At 35.9% G+C, this 19,384-nt stretch overlaps 2 protein-coding genes across 6 annotated transcripts in view; one reads left to right on the top strand and one right to left on the bottom strand.

Moving 5' to 3' along the window:
- The window catches only part of LOC133544070 (kalirin-like), a 129,735-nt gene extending 123,522 nt beyond the window's left edge, over positions 1 to 6,213 (bottom strand). For all 5 annotated transcript variants that reach the window (XR_009804577.1, XR_009804578.1, XM_061889103.1 and 2 more), the window contains exon 1: positions 4,776 to 6,213. Coding sequence is in view for 3 of the 5 variants with exons in the window: in XM_061889103.1 (XP_061745087.1) it covers positions 4,776 to 4,998 (223 nt within the window). In the remaining 2 variants the exon portion in view is untranslated. The remainder of the gene's footprint in view (positions 1 to 4,775) is intronic.
- On the top strand, positions 6,190 to 18,018 carry lig4 (ligase IV, DNA, ATP-dependent). Its single transcript, XM_061889106.1, has 3 exons — positions 6,190 to 6,333; positions 14,846 to 16,920; positions 17,009 to 18,018. The coding sequence occupies exons 2-3, from the start codon at positions 14,852 to 14,854 to the stop codon at positions 17,646 to 17,648; spliced, it is 2,709 nt and encodes a 902-aa protein (XP_061745090.1). The 5' UTR covers positions 6,190 to 6,333; positions 14,846 to 14,851; the 3' UTR covers positions 17,649 to 18,018.
- The last annotated feature ends 1,366 nt before the right edge of the window (positions 18,019 to 19,384 follow it).

The following is a 19,384-nucleotide window of genomic DNA, read 5'->3' as shown; positions in this document are numbered from 1 at the left end:
TGTTCAACTACCGCTTGTTAACTGTATAAATATATGTTCAACTACCGCTTGTTAACTCTATAAATACATGTTTAACTACCGCTTGTTAACTGTATAAATACATGTTCAACTACCGCTTGTTAACTCTATAAATACATGTTCAACTACCGCTTGTTAACTGTATAAATACATGTTCAACTACCGCTTGTTAACTGTATAAATATATGTTCAACTACCGCTTGTTAACTCTATAAATACATGTTTAACTACCGCTTGTTAACTGTATAAATACATGTTCAACTACCGCTTGTTAACTCTATAAATACATGTTTAACTACCACTTGTTAACTCTATAAATACATGTTCAACTACCGCTTGTTAACTCTATAAATACATGTTCAACACTGTTTGTTAAACTGGAGCAATTAAACAATAATAACTAGAAATGCAATAGGAAGCACAAACCTCCAACAATTACTAAGAATTAAATAGGAAGACCCAAACCAACAATAATAACTAGAAACTTTAACCTGGTCAAAGTGGATCAAATGGAGTCCAACCTTGTCAAAGCGGATCAAAAGGAGTCCAACCTTGTCAAAGCGGATCAAATGTAGTCCAACCTTGTCAAAGTGGATCAAATGGAGTCCAACCTTGTCGAAGCGGATCAAATGGAGTCCAACCTGGTCAAAGCGGATCAAATGGAGTCCAACCTTGTCGAAGCGGATCAAATGGAGTCCAACCTTGTCGAATTGGATCAAAAGGAGTCCAACCTTGTCAAAGCGGATCAAATGTAGTCCAACCTTGTCAAAGTGGATCAAATGGAGTCCAACCTTGTCGAAGCGGATCAAATGGAGTCCAACCTGGTCAAAGCGGATCAAATGGAGTCCAACCTTGTCGAAGCGGATCAAATGGAGTCCAACCTTGTCGAATTGGATCAAAAGGAGTCCAACCTGGTCAAAGTGGATCAAATGGAGTCCAACTTTGTCAAAGTGGATCAAGTGGAGTCTATCCTTGTCAAAGTGTTTCAGGCTATTCTGGGAAGTGGTGCCATTCGCGCCATGGACATCTTATATGTAGAAGCAGCATTGGCTGCTGTGATGCTAGAAATCGGGCCGCCATCTTGAAGTGGTGATGAGGAGCCAGCGAGCAGCCTACACTAACAGTTGACAGGTAGAAAACAAAGATGCTAAACTGACAGTTGACAGGTAGGAAACAAAGATGCTAAACTGACAGTTGACAGGTAGAAAACAAAGATGCTAAACTGACAGTTGACAGGTAGAAAACAAAGATGCTAAACTGACAGTTGACAGGTAGAAAACAAAGATGCTAAACTGACAGTTGACAGGTAGAAAACAAAGATGCTAAACTGACAGTTGACAGGTAGAAAACAAAGATGCTAAACTGACAGTTGACAGGTAGAAAACAAAGATGCTAAACTGACAGTTAGTTGACAGGTAGAAAACAAAGATGCTAAACTGACAGTAGACAGGTAGAAAACAAAGATGCTAAGCAGACAGTTGACAGGTAGGAAACAAAGATGCTAAACTGACAGTTGACAGGTAGAAAACAAAGATGCTAAACTGACAGTTGACAGGTAGGAAACAAAGATGCTAAACTGACAGTTGACAGGTAGAAAACAAAGATGCTAAACTGACAGTTGACAGGTAGAAAACAAAGATGCTAAACTGAAAGTTGACAGGTAGAAAACAAAGATGCTAAACTGACAGTTAGTTGACAGGTAGAAAACAAAGATGCTAAACTGACAGTTAGTTGACAGGTAGAAAACAAAGATGCTAAACTGACAGTTGACAGGTAGAAAACAAAGATGCTAAACTGACAGTAGACAGGTAGAAAACAAAGATGCTAAGCAGACAGTTGACAGGTAGGAAACAAAGATGCTAAACTGACAGTTGACAGGTAGAAAACAAAGATGCTAAACTGACAGTAGACAGGTAGAAAACAAAGATGCTAAACTGACAATTGACAGGTAGAAAACAAAGATGCTAAACTGACAGTTGACAGGTAGAAAACAAAGATGCTAAACTGACAGTTGACAGGTAGAAAAAAAAGATGCTAAACTGACAGTTGACAGGTAAAAAACAAAGATGCTAAAGTTACAGTTGACAGGTACAAAACAAAGATGCTAAAGTAACAGTTGACAGGTAGAAAACAAAGATGGTAAATTGACAGTTGACAGGTAGAAAACAAAGATGCTAAACTGACGGATGACAGGTAGAAAACAAAGATGCTAAACTGACAGTTGACAGGTAGAAAACAAAGATGCTAAACTGACAGTTGACAGGTAGAAAACAAAGATGCTAAACTGACAGTTGACAGGTAGAAAACAAAGATGCTAAACTGACACTTGACAGGTAGAAAAAAAAGATGCTAAACTGACAGTTGACAGGTAAAAAACCAAGATGCTAAACTGACAGTTGACAGGTAGAAAACAAAGATGATAAACTGACAGTTGACAGGTACAAAACAAAGATGCTAAACTGACAGTTGACAGGTAGAAAACAAAGATGCTAAACAGACAGCTGACAGATCGATAACAAATATGCCAAACTGACAGTTGACAGGTAAAAAACAAAGATGCTAAAGTGACAGTTGACTGGTACAAAACTAAAATGCTAAAGTGACAGTTGACAGGTACAAAACAAAGATGCTAAAGTAACAGTTGACAGGTAGAAAACAAAAATGCTAAACTGACAGTTGACAGGTAGAAAACAAAGATGCTAAACGGACAGTTGACAGGTAGAAAACAAAGATGCTGAACAGACAATTGACAGGTAGAAAACAAAGATGCTAAACTGACACTTGACAGGTAGAAAACAAAGATGCTAAACTGACAGTTGACAGGTAGAAAACAAAGATGCTAAACTGACAGTTGACAGGTAGAAAACAAAGATGCTAAACTGACAGTTGACAGGTAGAAAACAAAGATGCTAAAGTGACAGTTGACAGGTAGAAAACAAAGATACTAAACTGACAGTTGACAGGTAAAAAACAAAGATGCTAAACTGACAGTTGACAGGTAGAAAACAAAAATGCTAAACAGACAGTTGACAGATTGATAACAAAGATGCTAAACTGACAATTGACAGGTAGAAAACAAAGATGCTAAAGTGACAGTTGACAGGTAGAAAACAAAGATGCTAAACTGACAGTTGACAGGTAGAAAACAAAGATGCTAAACTGACAGTTGACAGGTAGAAAACAAAGATACTAAACTGACAGTTGACAGGTAAAAAACAAAGATGCTAAACTGACAGTTGACAGGTAGAAAACAAAAATGCTAAACAGACAGTTGACAGATTGATAACAAAGATGCTAAACTGACAATTGACAGGTAGAAAACAAAGATGCTAAAGTGACAGTTGACTGGTAGAAAACAAAGATGCTAAACTGACAGTTGACAGGTAGAAAACAAAGATGCTAAACTGACAGTTGACAGGCAGAAATCAAAGATGCTAAACTGACAGTTGACAGGTAGAAAACAAATATGCTAAACTGACAGTTTGCATGTAGAAAACAAAGATGCTAAAGTGACAGTTGACAGGTAGAAAACAAAGATGCCAAAGTGACAGTTGACAGGTAGAAAACAAAGATGCTAAACCGACAGTTGACAGTAGAAAACAAAGATGCTAAACTGACAGTTGACAGGTAGAAAACAAAGATGCTAAACCGACAGTTGACAGTAGAAAACAAAGATGCTAAACTGACAGTTGACAGGTAGAAAACAAAGATGCTAAACTGACAGTTGACAGTATAAAACAAAGATGCTAAACTGACAGTTGACAGGTAGAAAACAAAGATAGTGTTCAGTGTTTACCTGCTCAAATGAGCAGAGTCAAATGAACATAGGAATCGGGAGATTACTTTTGACAAGTAAGATTTAACATTAATGTACTATTGGTTGTTTTTTGTGAAAATAATATTAGCACAGAGTTGAGAAGAAGGAAAAATCTTCAACAGTACTGAAATCCTAGCCGCTAGCAAACAAGAGTAGGACAATAAGAGAATTGCTTGTCAATAAAAATAATTACATTAAAAAATGTCATACTTCCATCCATCCATCCATCTTCTACCCGCTTGTCCTTTTTGAGGTTGCGGGGGGTGCTGGAGCCTATCTCAGCTGACTAAGATGATCGAAGTTGAAATAAATGATGAAGATTAAGATTGTAAAAGCCAACAGAGGTAAAAGTTAGGACCACAGTCCAGATTGTGTAGGGGGGTGAGGGTACATATAAATACATATAAAACAATCACTGTCAACATGATCATTTAAGGGAAGAATGTAAGACAAAATATCAATACAAAGTGTCAAGACAGAATAAAATCTCTGCTGCTGCAGCAACAGAGATACAGTCTAAAAGATATATAGATATCTAATGTAGGCACCAGCGCCCCCTGCCACCCCAAAGTGAATAAGCGGTAGAAAATGGATGGATGTTTTCATACATTGTTTATGTAGGACATATATATATATATATATATATATATATATATATATATATATATATATATATATATATATATATATATATATATATATATATAAATAAATATATATATATATACATACATATATATATATATAAATATATATACATACATATATATATATATATACACACATACATATACATATATATATACATATATATATATATATATATATATATATATATATATATATATATATATATATATATATATATACACACATACATATACATATATATATATATATATATATATATATATATATATATATATATATACATACACACCTGTGTATTGGTTGGGACATCCCTGCGCTGCTGATCCGCCGCCGCTTGTGATGGTTTCCTGCTGGCTCCACTGTGGACGGGACTCTATCTGCTGTGTTGGATCCACTTTGGACTGGACTCTCACGGTTGTGTTGGATCCGCTATGGATTGAACTTTCACAGTATCGTGTTAGACCTGCTCGACATCCATTGCTTTCGGTTCCCCTAGAGGGGGAAACCCACATATGCGGTCCTCTCCAAGGTTTCTTATAGTCATCATTGTCACCGACGTCCCACTGGGTGTGAGTTTTCCTTGCCCTTATGTGGGCTCTACCGAGGATGTCGTTGTGGTTTGTACAGCCCTTTGAGACACTAGTGATTTAGGACTATATAAATAATCATTGATTGATTTATAACCTAATCATATTGTTTCTTCAATTTAAAAATATCTGACCGTTTTATCCCCCTTCTCTGGGATTATATTCCCAGTTTTGATCTGGTCACTTATAGCATAAAATAATATTCTATTACTGTCAAGCAAACTATGAATAATAAAGCATGTGTCCTTTATCATAGCTGCACGTATGACAAATAGTGTGTGAAAATGAGCGGTATTGAGTGAAGTAAGATGAATGAAATGTGCAGACACTTCATTGCTCTGACAAATGAATTGCACTTAGTGGAGAGGATCACCACTCCAAGATGGCGGCCCCGCGTCTCGCCAGTAGCGCTCCATGCTGCGTCCCCTTGCAACATGTCACCACCTAATCGTGTATTAGCACCACTGCCGGACTACTTTAAACTTATTTCAACTCTTCAGCACACAACAAAACAACAACAAAGAAGATATTAAATCATTGTGGAGAAGAGCAAAATAATATACCGATACACGATAAATTAAAATAATAATAAACCGCAAAAAGTGTTGGAAAACATGTGTTTTTTTAGTACGTAAAATTCCATTCTGTTTTTTTTAAGGCGGTCTGTCGTAACGTTTTTAGCATTCACGCTGACATTGTGAGTTGTTGTATTAGTGTTCCTAAAAACAGACATACTGCCCCCCAGATACATTTGTGTTTCCTAAAACTGGCCCCCGAGTCTAAATAATAGCCCAGGCCTGCCATAAACGGCATATTTATACAATACATCACCTCCATGTTAAATACATGTTTTCACGGGAAGGAGAAACGTATTTTGAAGGTTTGGCGGCAGTAATCTTGTCTACTTGCTTTCCTTTTCTTTCCGTGACATATTTCGCCGGTGTTGAAAGTGCCTTGACGTCATGAGTCATGGAGTCATGGAGTCATGGAGTCAAGGAGTCATGATGCCAAGTCCGCCGGGTCCATTCACGTCACACACCTCACCTTCGACAATGAAGACCCTCCTAATAAAAAAATAAATAAATAAAAAAGACCCTCCAAATGAACAGCGCGCGAGATGCATACGTCACCGGAACCGGAAACTGCGCTGTTTGAATCCAGGCTTACATTTGTTCCGCTCTTGTTTCTCGGGGAATGTTTTGAAAGAGGCGCATTGAAAGGAGCAGGAAGTGTTGAGGTCGCCTGCCTGCGGACCACAAGGTAACAAGTTCGTCCAAATAACCTTCACCAAAAGCTGTTAATCACACATTGTTTCTGTCACTGGACACACATACTTACTGGCTGCTCTTTACAGCCTTGCAAATAACCTTCACCGAGCTCCTTTCACAAACCTAAGCTTTGGAATTGTTAGTTCAACCAAGCACGCACTTGGATTCATATTGTTGTTGATGAATGATTGTAAAGGTCATACTATTGTTGATGAATGATTGTAAAGGTCATACTATTGTTGATGAATGATTGTAAAGGTCATACTATTGTTGATGAATGATTGTAAAGGTCATACTATTGTTGATGAATGATTGTAAAGGTCATACTATTGTTGTTGTTAATGAATGATTGTAAAGGTCATAATGTTGTTGATGAATGATTGTAAAGGTCATACTATTGTTGATGAATGATTGTAAAGGTCATACTATTGTTGATGAATGATTGTAAAGGTCATACTATTGTTGATGAATGATTGTAAAGGTCATACTATTGTTGTTGTTAATGAATGATTGTAAAGGTGATACTATTGTTGATGAATGATTGTAAACGTCATATTGTTGTTGATGAATGATTGTAAAGGTCATACTATTGTTGATGAATGATTGTAAAGGTCATACTATTGTTGATGAATGATTGTAAAGGTCATACTATTGTTGATGAATGATTGTAAAGGTCATACTATTGTTGATGAATGATTGTAAAGGTCATACTATTGTTGATGAATGATTGTAAAGGTCATACTATTGTTGATGAATGATTGTAAAGGTCATAACATTGTTGATGAATGATTGTAAAGGTCATACTATTGTTGATGAATGATTGTAAAGGTCATACTATTGTTGTTGTTAATGAATGATTGTAAAGGTGATACTATTGTTGATGAATAATTGCAAAGGTCATATTGTTGTTGATGAATGATTGTAAAGGTCATATTGTTGTTGATGAATGATTGTAAAGGTCATACTATTGTTGATGAATGATTGTAAAGGTCATATTGTTGTTGATGAATGATTGTAAAGGTCATACTATTGTTGATGAATGATTGTAAAGGTCATACTATTGTTGATGAATGATTGTAAAGGTCATACTATTGTTGATGAATGATTGTAAAGGTCATAATATTGTTGATGAATGATTGTAAAGGTCATACTATTGTTGATGAATGATTGTAAAGGTCATACTATTGTTGTTGTTAATGAATGATTGTAAAGGTGATACTATTGTTGATGAATAATTGCAAAGGTCATATTGTTGTTGATTAATGATTGTAAAGGTCATATTGTTGTTGATGAATGATTGTAAAGGTCATACTATTGTTGATGAATGATTGTAAAGGTCATATTGTTGTTGATGAATGATTGTAAAGGTCATACTATTGTTGATGAATGATTGTAAAGGTCATACTATTGTTGTTGTTAATGAATGATTGTAAAGGTGATACTATTGTTGATGAATAATTGCAAAGGTCATATTGTTGTTGATGAATGATTGTAAAGGTCATATTGTTGTTGATGAATGATTGTAAAGGTCATATTGTTGTTGATGAATGATTGTAAAGGTGATACTATTGTTGTTGTTGATGAATGATTGTAAAGGTGATACTATTGTTGTTGTTGATGAATGATTGTAAAGGTCATACTATTGTTGATGAATGATTGTAAAGGTCATACTATTGTTGATGAATAATTGCAAAGGTCATATTGTTGTTGATGAATGATTGTAAAGGTCATATTGTTGTTGATGAATGATTGTAAAGGTCATACTATTGTTGATGAATGATTGTAAAGGTCATACTATTGTTGATGAATGATTGTAAAGGTCATGTTGCTGTTGATGAATGATTGTAAAGGTGATACTATTGTTGATGAATAATTGCAAAGGTCATATTGTTGTTGATGAATGATTCTAAAGGTCATGTTGTTGTTGATGAATGATTCTAAAGGTCATACTATTGTTGTTGAATGATTGTAAAGGTCATGTTGTTGTTGATGAATGATTGTAAAGGTCATATTGTTGTTGATGAATGATTGTAAAGGTGATACTATTGTTGATGAATAATTGCAAAGGTCATATTGTTGTTGATGAATGATTGTAAAGGTCATATTGTTGTTGATGAATGATTGTAAAGGTCATACTATTGTTGATGAATGATTGTAAAGGTCATACTATTGTTGATGAATGATTGTAAAGGTCATACTATTGTTGATGAATGATTGTAAAGGTAATACTATTGTTGATGAATGATTGTAAAGGTCATGTTGTTGTTGATGAATGATTGTAAAGGTAATACTATTGTTGATGAATGATTGTAAAGGTAATACTATTGTTGATGAATGATTGTAAAGGTCATGTTGTTGTTGATGAATGATTGTAAAGGTAATACTATTGTTGATGAATGATTGTAAAGGAAATACTATTGTTGATGAATGATTATAAAGGTCATGTTGTTGTTGATGAATGATTGTAAAGGTCATATTGTTGTTGATGAATGATTGTAAAGGTCATACTATTGTTGATGGATGATTGTAAAGGTCATATTGTTGTTGATGAATGATTGTAAATGTCATATTGTTGTTGATGAATGATTGTAAAGGTCATACTATTGTTGATGAATGGTTGTAAAGGTCAAACTGTTGTTGATGAATGGTTGTAAAGGTCAAACTGTTGTTGATGAATGATTGTAAAGGTCATGTTGTTGATGAATGATTGTAAAGGCCATACTATTGTTGATGAATGATTGTAAAGGTCATATTGTTGTTGATGAATGATTGTAAAAGTCTTATTGTTGCTGATGAATGAGTGTAAAGGTCACATTGTTGTTGATGAGTGATTGTAAAGGTCATGTTGTTGATGAGTGATTGTAAAGGTCATATTGTTGTTGATTAATGATTGTAAGGTCATATTGTTGTTGATTAATGATTGTAAAGGTCATACTATTGTTGATGAATGATTGTAAAGGTCATGTTGCTGATGAATGATTGTAAAGGTCATATTGTAGTTGATGAATGATTGTAAATGTCATATTGTTGTTGATGAATGATTGTAAAGGTCATACTATTGTTGATGAATAATTGTAAAGGTCATATTGTTGTTGATGAATGATTGTAAAGGTCATACTATTGTTGATGAATAATTGTAAAGGTCATATTGTTGTTGATGAATGATTGTAAAGGTCATATTGTTGTTGGAACATGCATTGATCAATTTAATAAGAAAATGTTCGAGTTATATGAAAAATATAATGATAAGATGATCTTGATTTGTGGTGACTTTAACATTGATTTGATGAAATATAATGATCACATGAAAACCACTGATTTTGTTAATCTTATGTTTAGCTTGAGTTTCTTTCCACTAATTGTAAAACCTAGCAGAATAACAAAGGACAGCCTAACATTAATTGATAATATGTTTATAAATGTATTTGATGGGAAGAGAAAAAGTGGACTATTAGTGACTGATGTAAGTGATCACTTGCCTGTTTTTACAGTGATCCAAATGAACAACGAGCCAAACTTACACACAAAAAGACAAATAAATAATTTTGTTAGAATAAAATCACCAGAAGCAGTTAATGCATTCAAAGCTGATCTTTTAAATCAAGACTGGCAAAATGTTTTTGTGGAGGATACTAATGAAGCATACGATACATTCCTGGATATATTTCTGACACTTTATGACCATCATTGTCCATTGAGAGAATATAAGCAAAATACTAAAACGAGGGAAAAACCATGGATAACAAGGGGTTTAGTAAAAGCCTGTAAAAAAAAAAAAGACTTTACAAGGAATTTATTAAGAATCGAACAAAGGAAAATGAGGACAAATATAAAAAGTATAAAAACAGATTGACATGTATCATGAGGCTGCAACAAAAAAACTATTATGAACAATTGCTGCATAAACATAAAAATAATATCATTGAAACCTGGCATGTGCTTAATACTATGATTAAAAAATCTAGCAATAAGGACTTTACAGCATATCTGGTAAAAGATGACAACTCAATTATTGAAAATATAGAAGAAATAGCTGAGGAATTCAATAAGTTTTTTGTGAATGTTGGCCCAAATTTGGTAAAAAATATTAATTTAAAAATGAAGCATGAGAAAAAGTTAAAGCCTGTATCTCACATAAACAATTCAATGTTTCTTGGTGGAGTTTGTGAAAGTGATGTGTCAGAAGTGGTCAGAAAGTTTAAAAATAAAAAAATCTGTCGATGGTAACAAGGTGGATATGTCACTTGTCAAAGAAGTGATGGATTGTGTCCTGAAGCCGTTTACTTATATATGCAATAAATCTTTATCAACTGGAATTTTTCCTGACAAAATGAAAATCGCAAAAGTTATTCCAATTTATAAAAATGGTGATAAACATATGGTCTCAAATTACAGACCTGTGTCCTTACTACCTCAATTTGCAAACATTCTTGAAAAATTATTTGTAAATAGACTTGATAAGTTTATTGACAAACATGAGCTATTGAATGAGCATCAGTGTGGCTTCAGGAGTAATCGATCTACATCCCGAGTAGTGATGGACTTTGTAGAAAACATAACTACAGCAATAGAAACCAAGCAACACACCATTGGAGTATTTATTGACTTATGTAAAGCTTTTGACACAATCCATCATTCCTTACTTCTGCAGAAATTGGAAAAATATGGCATAAGAGGTGTTTCGCAACAGTGGTTAAGTAGTTATTTAAGTAACAGATCTCAATATGTGGAAATGAATAAGACTAAATCACAGCCAAGAAGAGTAACTTGTGGGGTTCCACAAGGCTCGGTATTGGGACCTAAGTTATTTATACTCTACCTAAAGGATATTTGTTCAGTATCTAATAAATTGAAATGTATTATGTTTACAGAGTATACAAATGTTTATTGTTCAGGAGAAGACTTGAAGGAAGTGTTGAGGATAATAGAGGTTGAGTTAATTCAGCTAATAAAGTAGTTTGATATTAATAAGTTATCATTAAATGATAAGAAAACTAAATTTATGGTGTTTAGTGGTGCAAGGACAAATTGTGAAGCTAAATTAAAATTAAATCAAGTGGAAATTGATTGAGTATTTGAAACTAAATTCTTGGGAATAATAATTGATCATAAACTGTGTTGGAAACCGCATATTGAATATATAAAAGGAAAAATATCCAAATCTATTGCTATTCTTTTTAAAGTAAGACACATGCTGAATAAGACATGCCTGCACATGTTGTATTATTCTTTTATGTTTCCATATTTAACGTATTGTGATGAAATTGAGGGAAATGTTTATAAAACAAACATAGACCCAATAATAAAACTTCCAAAAAGGGTCATTAGAATAATACACAAAGCCTGCTACTATGAACATACCAATCCATTATTTATAAGTTCAAATGTGTTAACATTTTCAGACATTGTGTTTTTAAAAAAACATGGAAATTATGTTTGGAGTAAAGAACAACAGCCTTCCAGCTTGTATTCTCAGGCTATTTCATTTAAGAGGAGAAATCTATAATTTACGGGGGATATCAATTTTTGAAATAGGTAAGGCGAGAACAAACAAATATAAAATACAAATGTATTACAGTTTTAGGAATTAAATGGTGGAAGAAGCTCAGTGATGAGCTAAAGACATGCACTTCTTTGGTAAGGTTTAAGAAAACATTGAAAGGTGAAATAATTGAAAATTATAAAATATAGTAACAATTACTTTCATCCCATTGATTTTTGATGTTTTTTTCTTTTAACGTTGATGTTCCAGGCAATCTAATCTTCTGTGAAGGTATAGGATAGGCAAATATAAGCTTTGGCTTCAGCCTATTCCTTTTTGGTCATTCTTTTTCTTTTCTTTCGTGTGTAAATTCGCATTATTGTATACATATAACATGTACTGTAAAACTGATCACACAAAATGGTTGATTGATTTGATTGATTATATGACAGAAATAAACTTATTTCATTCATTCATTCATTCATTCATACTATTGTAATGAATGATATTAAAGGTCATGTTGTTGATGAATGATTGTAAAGGTCATACTATTGTTGATGAATGATTGTAAAGGTCGTATTGTTGTTAATAAATGATTGTAAAGGTCATACTATTGTTGATGAATGATTGTAAAGGTCGTATTGTTGTTAATAAATTAATAAATGATTATAAAGGTCATACAATGTTTGATGAATGATTGTAAAGGTCATACTATTGTTAATGAATGATTGTAAAGGTCATACTATTGTTGATGAATGATTGTAAAGGTCATGTTGTTGATGAATGATCGTAAAGGTCATATTGTTGTTGATGAATGATTGTAAAGGTCATATTGTTGTTGATGAATGATTGTAAAGGTCTTATTGTTGTTAATGAATGATTGTAAAGGTCATACTATTGTTGATGAATGATTGTAAAGGTCATGTTGTTGATGAATGATTGTAAAGGTTATATTGTAGTTGATGAATGATTTTAAAGGTCATGTTGTTGATGAATGATTGTAAAGGTCATACTATTGTTGATGAATGATAGTAAAGGTTATATTGTAGTTGATGAATGATTTTAAAGGTCATGTTGTTGATGAATGATTGTAAAGGTCATACTATTGTTGATGAATGATAGTAAAGGTCATGTTGTTGATGAATGATTGTAAAGGTCATATTGTTGTTGATGAATGATTGTAAAGGTCATGTTGTTGATGAATGATTGCAAGGGTCATACTATTGTTGATGAATAATTGTAAAGGTCATATTGTTGTTGATGAATGATTGCAAGGGTCATACTATTGTTGATGAATAATTGTAAATGTCATATTGTTGTTGATGAATGATTGTAAAGGTCATATTGTTGTCGATGAATGATTGTAAAGGTCATACTATTGTTGATGAATGATTGTAAAGGTCATGTTGTTGATGAATGATTGTAAAGGTCATACTATTGTTGATGCATGATTGTAAAGGTCATGTTGTTGATGAATGATTGTAAAGGTCATATTGTTGTTGATGAATGATTGTAAAGGTCATATTGTTGTTGATGAATGATTGTAAAGGTCATACTATTGTTGATGAATGATTGTAAAGGTCATGTTGTTGATGAATGATTGTAAAGGTCATATTGTAGTTGATGAATGATTGCAAAGGTTATACTATTGTTGATGAATAATTGTAAAGGTGATATTGTTGTTTATGAATGATTTTAGAGGTCATATTGTTGTTGATGAATGATTGTAAAGGTCATACTATTGTTGATGAATGATTGTAAAGGACATATTGTTGTTGAATGATTGTAAAGGACATATTGTTGTTGATGAATGATTGTAAAGGTCATACTATTGTTGATGAATGATTGTAAAGGTCATATTGTTGTTGATGAATGATTGTAAAGGTCATACTATTGTTGACGAATGATTGTAAAGGTCATATTGTTGTTGATGAATGATCATAAAGGTCATATCGGGCGAGGGCGTATACGTATGTGACGTTTGAGGTGACAGACAGTATGTGACGTGTGTAAGAACCTGCGCTTATACTCTGTGAGAAGGAGACACAAGAAGGAGTGGGAAAGGCCTGTAGTGTAATGCCCGCAGCTAAAAACAACTGCGTGAGAACCTATACTCGGATATTACGATATAGTCATTTTCTATATCGCACAGAGACAAACCCGCGATATATCGCGTATATCGATATATCGCCTAGCCCTAGCAGAAATGTTACAATATGTTACTGCGTATCTCAGCAGCCAAGTTGGGAGTTTTGAAATGGTACTGTTGTCACCCATACATCCATCCATTTTCTACCACCTATTCCCTTTGGAGTCACGGGGGGCGCTGGTGCCTATCTCAGCTACAATCGGGTGGAAAGCGGGGTACACCCTGGACAAGTCGCCACTTCATCGCAGTACTGTTATCACTTGTATGCCAAATAATGTATTCTGATATACATTGGATGCAATGGGCAGCACGGTGGGACAAAGGTTAGTGCATGTGCCTCACAATTCGAAGGTCCTGAGTAGTCCTGGATTCAATCTCGGGCTCGGGATCTTTCTGTGTGAAGTCTGCATGTTCTCCGGCTTCCTCCCACCGCCAAAAACATGCACCTGGGCATAGGTTGATTGGCAACACTAAATGGTCCCTCGTGTGTGAACGTGAGTGTGAATGTCGTCTGTCTATCTGTGTTGGCCCTGTGATGAGGTGGCGACTTGTCCAGGGTGTACCCCGCCCTCTGCCCGAATTCAGCTGAGATAGGCTCCAGCACCCCCCGTGACCCCGAACGGGACAAGCGGTAGAAAATGGATGGATGGATTGGCTGCAATTTTTATTGCAATATACATTTAGACCATATCACCCGTCCCTAATAATCATCACACAGTCTTCACGTCTGAACAAAAAATGATAAATTTTGTCATTTAAATTTAGTTCATAACTTCATAGGGTTCAATCATTTATGTATTTGTTTAATTGATTTTAAGAATGAGCTGTATTAATTACTTGTTGACCGACTGAACATTTTGCTATCTGATACAGATAAAAATGGAGGGATGGTCTAAAAGGGATCCATCTGATCAGCCATCTGTTGTTGCTGCTCAAGTTCCCTTTCTACACCTGTGCAACACTTTCGAAAAGATCCAGAAGTCAAAACTGCGTCCAGAAAAGACCAAGATCCTTGGCGATTTTATTAAGTCGTGGAGGGAGTTCCATTGCGCCCTGCATAAAGATGACACCAAAACAACAGACTCTTTCTACCCGGCAATGCGTCTCATCGTTCCTTCATTTGAGAGAGAGCGAATGGCATATGGCATAAAGGAAAGCATGTTGGCTAAACTTTACATTGATGTACTATGCCTCCCAAAGAATGGCCCGGAAGCCAATAAACTGTTAAACTACCGCGCGCCAACCACCTCCCAAGGAGAGTCGGGCGACTTTGCTGGCATGGCATACTTTGTGCTAAAGAAACGCTGCACCGGGCAAGGAAAGCTCAGCCTTCAAGAAGTTAATGACTTTCTGGATTCGGTGGCCATCAACAACGCTAGCAAGAAAAAAGATCTTGTAAAACAAAGTCTGCTACACCTAATTCAACAGAGTTCTGCTCTTGAGCAGAAATGGCTCATTAGAATAATTGTGAAGGACATGAAGCTCGGCATCAGCAAGGAAACTGTCCTTCAAGTCTTCCACCCAGATGCTGCTGAGCTTTACAATGTGACCACGGACTTGAACAAGGTGTGTCAGCAGCTCCACAACCCCTCAGTGTCTTTGAGTGAGGTTTCCATTGGACTTTTCTCTGCCTTCAAGCCCATGTTGGCAGGTGTGTCTAACATCCGAAATGTAGAGAAGCAAATGGAAAACAGCCCTTTTTACATCGAAACCAAGTTGGATGGTGAGCGAATACAACTGCATAAAGATGGCGAAGTTTACAAGTACTTTAGCCGGAATGCCTTTGAATATACACAGCAGTTCGGTGGATCGCCTTTAGAGGGCTCACTGACACCATACATACACAATGTCTTTAAAAGCCACATTGTCACTTGTATCCTTGACGGAGAGATGATGGCTTACAACCCGACCACAAAGACTTTCATGCAGAAAGGGAGCAAGTTTGACATTAAGAGATTGATGGAAGATTCAGAGTTGCAGACCTGCTACTGCGTGTTTGACGTGCTTTTAGTCAACGGCCAAAAGCTTGGCAATGAAGTGCTGAAAAAACGTCATGAGATCTTACAGACAGTTTTCACTCCGGTTCATGGAAGAATCCACTTGGTGCCCAAAACAGAAGCCAGAACTATGCAGGAGGTGGTGAATTCCCTTAATGATGCCATAGACAACCGAGAAGAGGGAATCATGGTAAAGAATCCGTTATCTTTGTACAAACCGGACAAAAGAGGTGAGGGATGGTTGAAAATAAAGCCAGAATATGTGGATGGCTTGATGGATAAGCTTGATGTTCTAATTGTTGGCGGCTATTGGGGTAAAGGAAAACGTGGCGGTATGATGTCCCATTTTCTATGTGCTGTTGCCGAAGCAGCAGAGCCCGGTGAGAAACCTTCCCTTTTTCATACGCTCTGCCGCATTGGTTCTGGCTACACGATGAAAGAGCTGTATGACCTTGGCCTAAGGCTTGCAAAGCACTGGAAAGTTTACAGAAAAAATGACCCACCATCCAACATTCTTTGTGCAACTGAGAAGCCTGAAGTCTATATCGAGCCATGCAACTCGGTCATCTTGCAAGTGAAGGCGGCTGAGATAGTCAGCAGCGACATGTATAAAACCAACTGCACACTGCGCTTTCCGAGGATAGAAAATATCCGTAACGACAAGGAGTGGCATCAGTGCATGACCCTAGCAGAGCTGAACCATTTCTCTAACAAGGCATCAGGGAAACTCGCCTCGCGGCACCTTCATATTGACGTTGCTGGCGAACCACAGAGAAAAAAGCGCAAAGTGCCTGCCAAAATCAAGAAGATGGTCGAAATAATAGACCACTTTAAGCCCCAGGATCTCTCGGCTGTTACCAAAGAGACAGACATCTTTCAGGATTTGGAGTTCTGCATACTCAATGGGACACAGGATCATCCGAAAGCCAAGCTGGAGAAGGGTCTGGCCAGGTAAGTAAATTGAAACATGATGAAAATGACAAGCCAAGGTGGTATAGTTACGTACTAGAATAAAATGTCTGTGTTGTCTTTCTTTTAGTTGTGGTGGTACAGTCGTTCAGAACCCGGGACAAGACACCTATTGTGTGATCGCCGGCTTGGAAAACATGCGTGTGAAAAACCTGATTTTGTCCAACCAACATGATGTAGTGTGGGCCTCCTGGCTGCTGGAGTGCCTGGAGCAGAAGCAATTTGTTCCATGGCAACCCCGCCACATGATCCACATGTCACCGCCCACCAAGGAGCGCTTCACTAAGGAGTATGACAGCTATGGCGACAGCTATTTTGCAGACACTGATGTGCAGCAACTTCGGGAAGTGTTTGGCCGCGTTGGAAAGAGGAGCACTGGACTAAGGGCTGCAAATGTCTGCCAGGTAGAAGAGCGATATGGCTGGGATGACCTTCCGACCAGTATGTTCAGACCTTTCACAGTTTATTTTGATAGAAACGCTAGCTCTTTGGATATTCGAGGCCTGGAGTTCCGTTACTATGGAGGCACAGTGGTGCAGAAGTTGGAAGAAGGGGTGTCGCATGTTGTCATCGCAGAGGAAACCAGACTTGAGGCGTTGAGGAAGTCCAGGCGCAGCTTTAAGAAGAAGTTTAAAATTGTCAGAGACTCTTGGGTGACTGATTCAATTAAGAAACGACACCTGATAAATGAAGATGACTATTTGGTTTGAAAAGTGGCATGCGGTGAGGTTTATTGTTTGCTAAAGCAATGACTTTGAGAAATGTTTCAAACACTCATGTTTTGACACAGATTTTACTGTAAATGCAATAAAAAACCTTGATTGCTTCCTTAGGGTTAAATGATTCCATTCTAAAGTTGTGATGATATTTGCATAGGTTTTAAATGAATACTTGTAAGGCCCAGAAGACAATTAAAGAGTTCTGGAGGCTTTCATACAATGTGGCTTACATAGTTCATTTTTTCTCTCCTAAATGATTGTATTCTTCTCCAGGAGTGCACAATCTAAACTTTGCGTGTAATTAATTGTAATTTGATTCTTTGTAAGTGCTGTACTCTAATCAAATAAATAGTGTTATGTAGTTCTTAAGGTATTATTTGTTTTACAGTAAAGCTGTACTCGGCTGTCAAACAGATGCTGAGCTGCAAAGGTAGGTTAAAACTCTCTAAACCTCCCACAACAATGACATTATTGTGTTTTTATTCTTCCAAAATGCCACCACAAAGTCTTAGGACTCATTCATATGTCATAACCTTCATTTCCTTCGCCTCCAGGCTACTGAAATCTACCTACCCGTGGTGCCCTGGGCCTTGTGTTTAAAGTTGCATCAATTACAGGTGAAACGCAATACATTTAAATATCGTGCAAACGTCCATTCATTTCTGCAATTCAACTTCAAATGAGAAATTAATAAGATGCAAACACATTACATGCAAAATGAGATATATCAAGCCTTTATTTGTTATTATTTTCATGATCAATGCTTACAGTTTTTGAAAACCTTTAATTTTCTGAGATTTTCAATTCAAGGTTTTCACAAACTGTTAGCCATAATCGTCAAAATGTATTTTTAAACGAATGCTTGATATATCCAATGTCTTATATTACTTTCACCTTGTAAATCTAATTGGTGAAAGAAACTAACATTTGCACAATATTAGATGTATTATTTAAGCTTCACTTTTATGTCTTTGGAGTGGGTGATGAGAGAGCATTTCCAATTGAGGTGCTGGAAACGACATACTAAGTTCCGATTGTGTTATGAATACATTGCACATTTCCATGTACAACGCAGTCACCCACACTGCACTATTTTTATATTCCAGGTGATGCCAAATTGTGTATGACTGGCAGGCGCAAATTACAGGTGGTGAACTATTATTTAGTCATAAATAACTGAGTCTGTAGGGCAAAAAATTATCCTTTGTGTAAAAAGAATCTGACAGGAGCGCTGTCGTGATAATGAATGTTGAGAGATTGTAGTACTATTGTTGTGTTGTGATAATGCATGTTGAGAGATTTTATTACTATTGTTGTGTCGTGATAATGCATGTTGAGAGATTTTAGTACTATTGTTGTGTCGTGATAATGCATGTTGAGAGATTTTAGTACTATTGTTGTGTCGTGATAATGCATGTTGAGAGATTTTAGTACTATTGTTGTATCACGATAATGCATGTTGAGAGATTTTAGTACTACTGTTGTGTCGTGATAATGCATGTTGAGAGATTTTAGTACTATTGTTGTATCACGATAATGCATGTCGAGAGATTTTAGTACTATTGTTGTGTCGTGATAATGCATGTTGAGAGATTTTAGTACTATTGTTGTATCACGATAATGCATGTTGAGAGATTTTAGTACTATTGTTGTGTCGTGATAATGCATGTTGAGAGATTTTAGTACTATTTTTGTGTCGTGATAATGCATGTTGAGAGATTGTAGTA

The sequence above is a fragment of the Nerophis ophidion genome, linkage group LG27 (assembly GCF_033978795.1).
Source record: "Nerophis ophidion isolate RoL-2023_Sa linkage group LG27, RoL_Noph_v1.0, whole genome shotgun sequence".
Lineage (NCBI taxonomy): Eukaryota > Metazoa > Chordata > Actinopteri > Syngnathiformes > Syngnathidae > Nerophis > Nerophis ophidion.
This window is presented reverse-complemented; position numbering and strand designations above follow the sequence as displayed.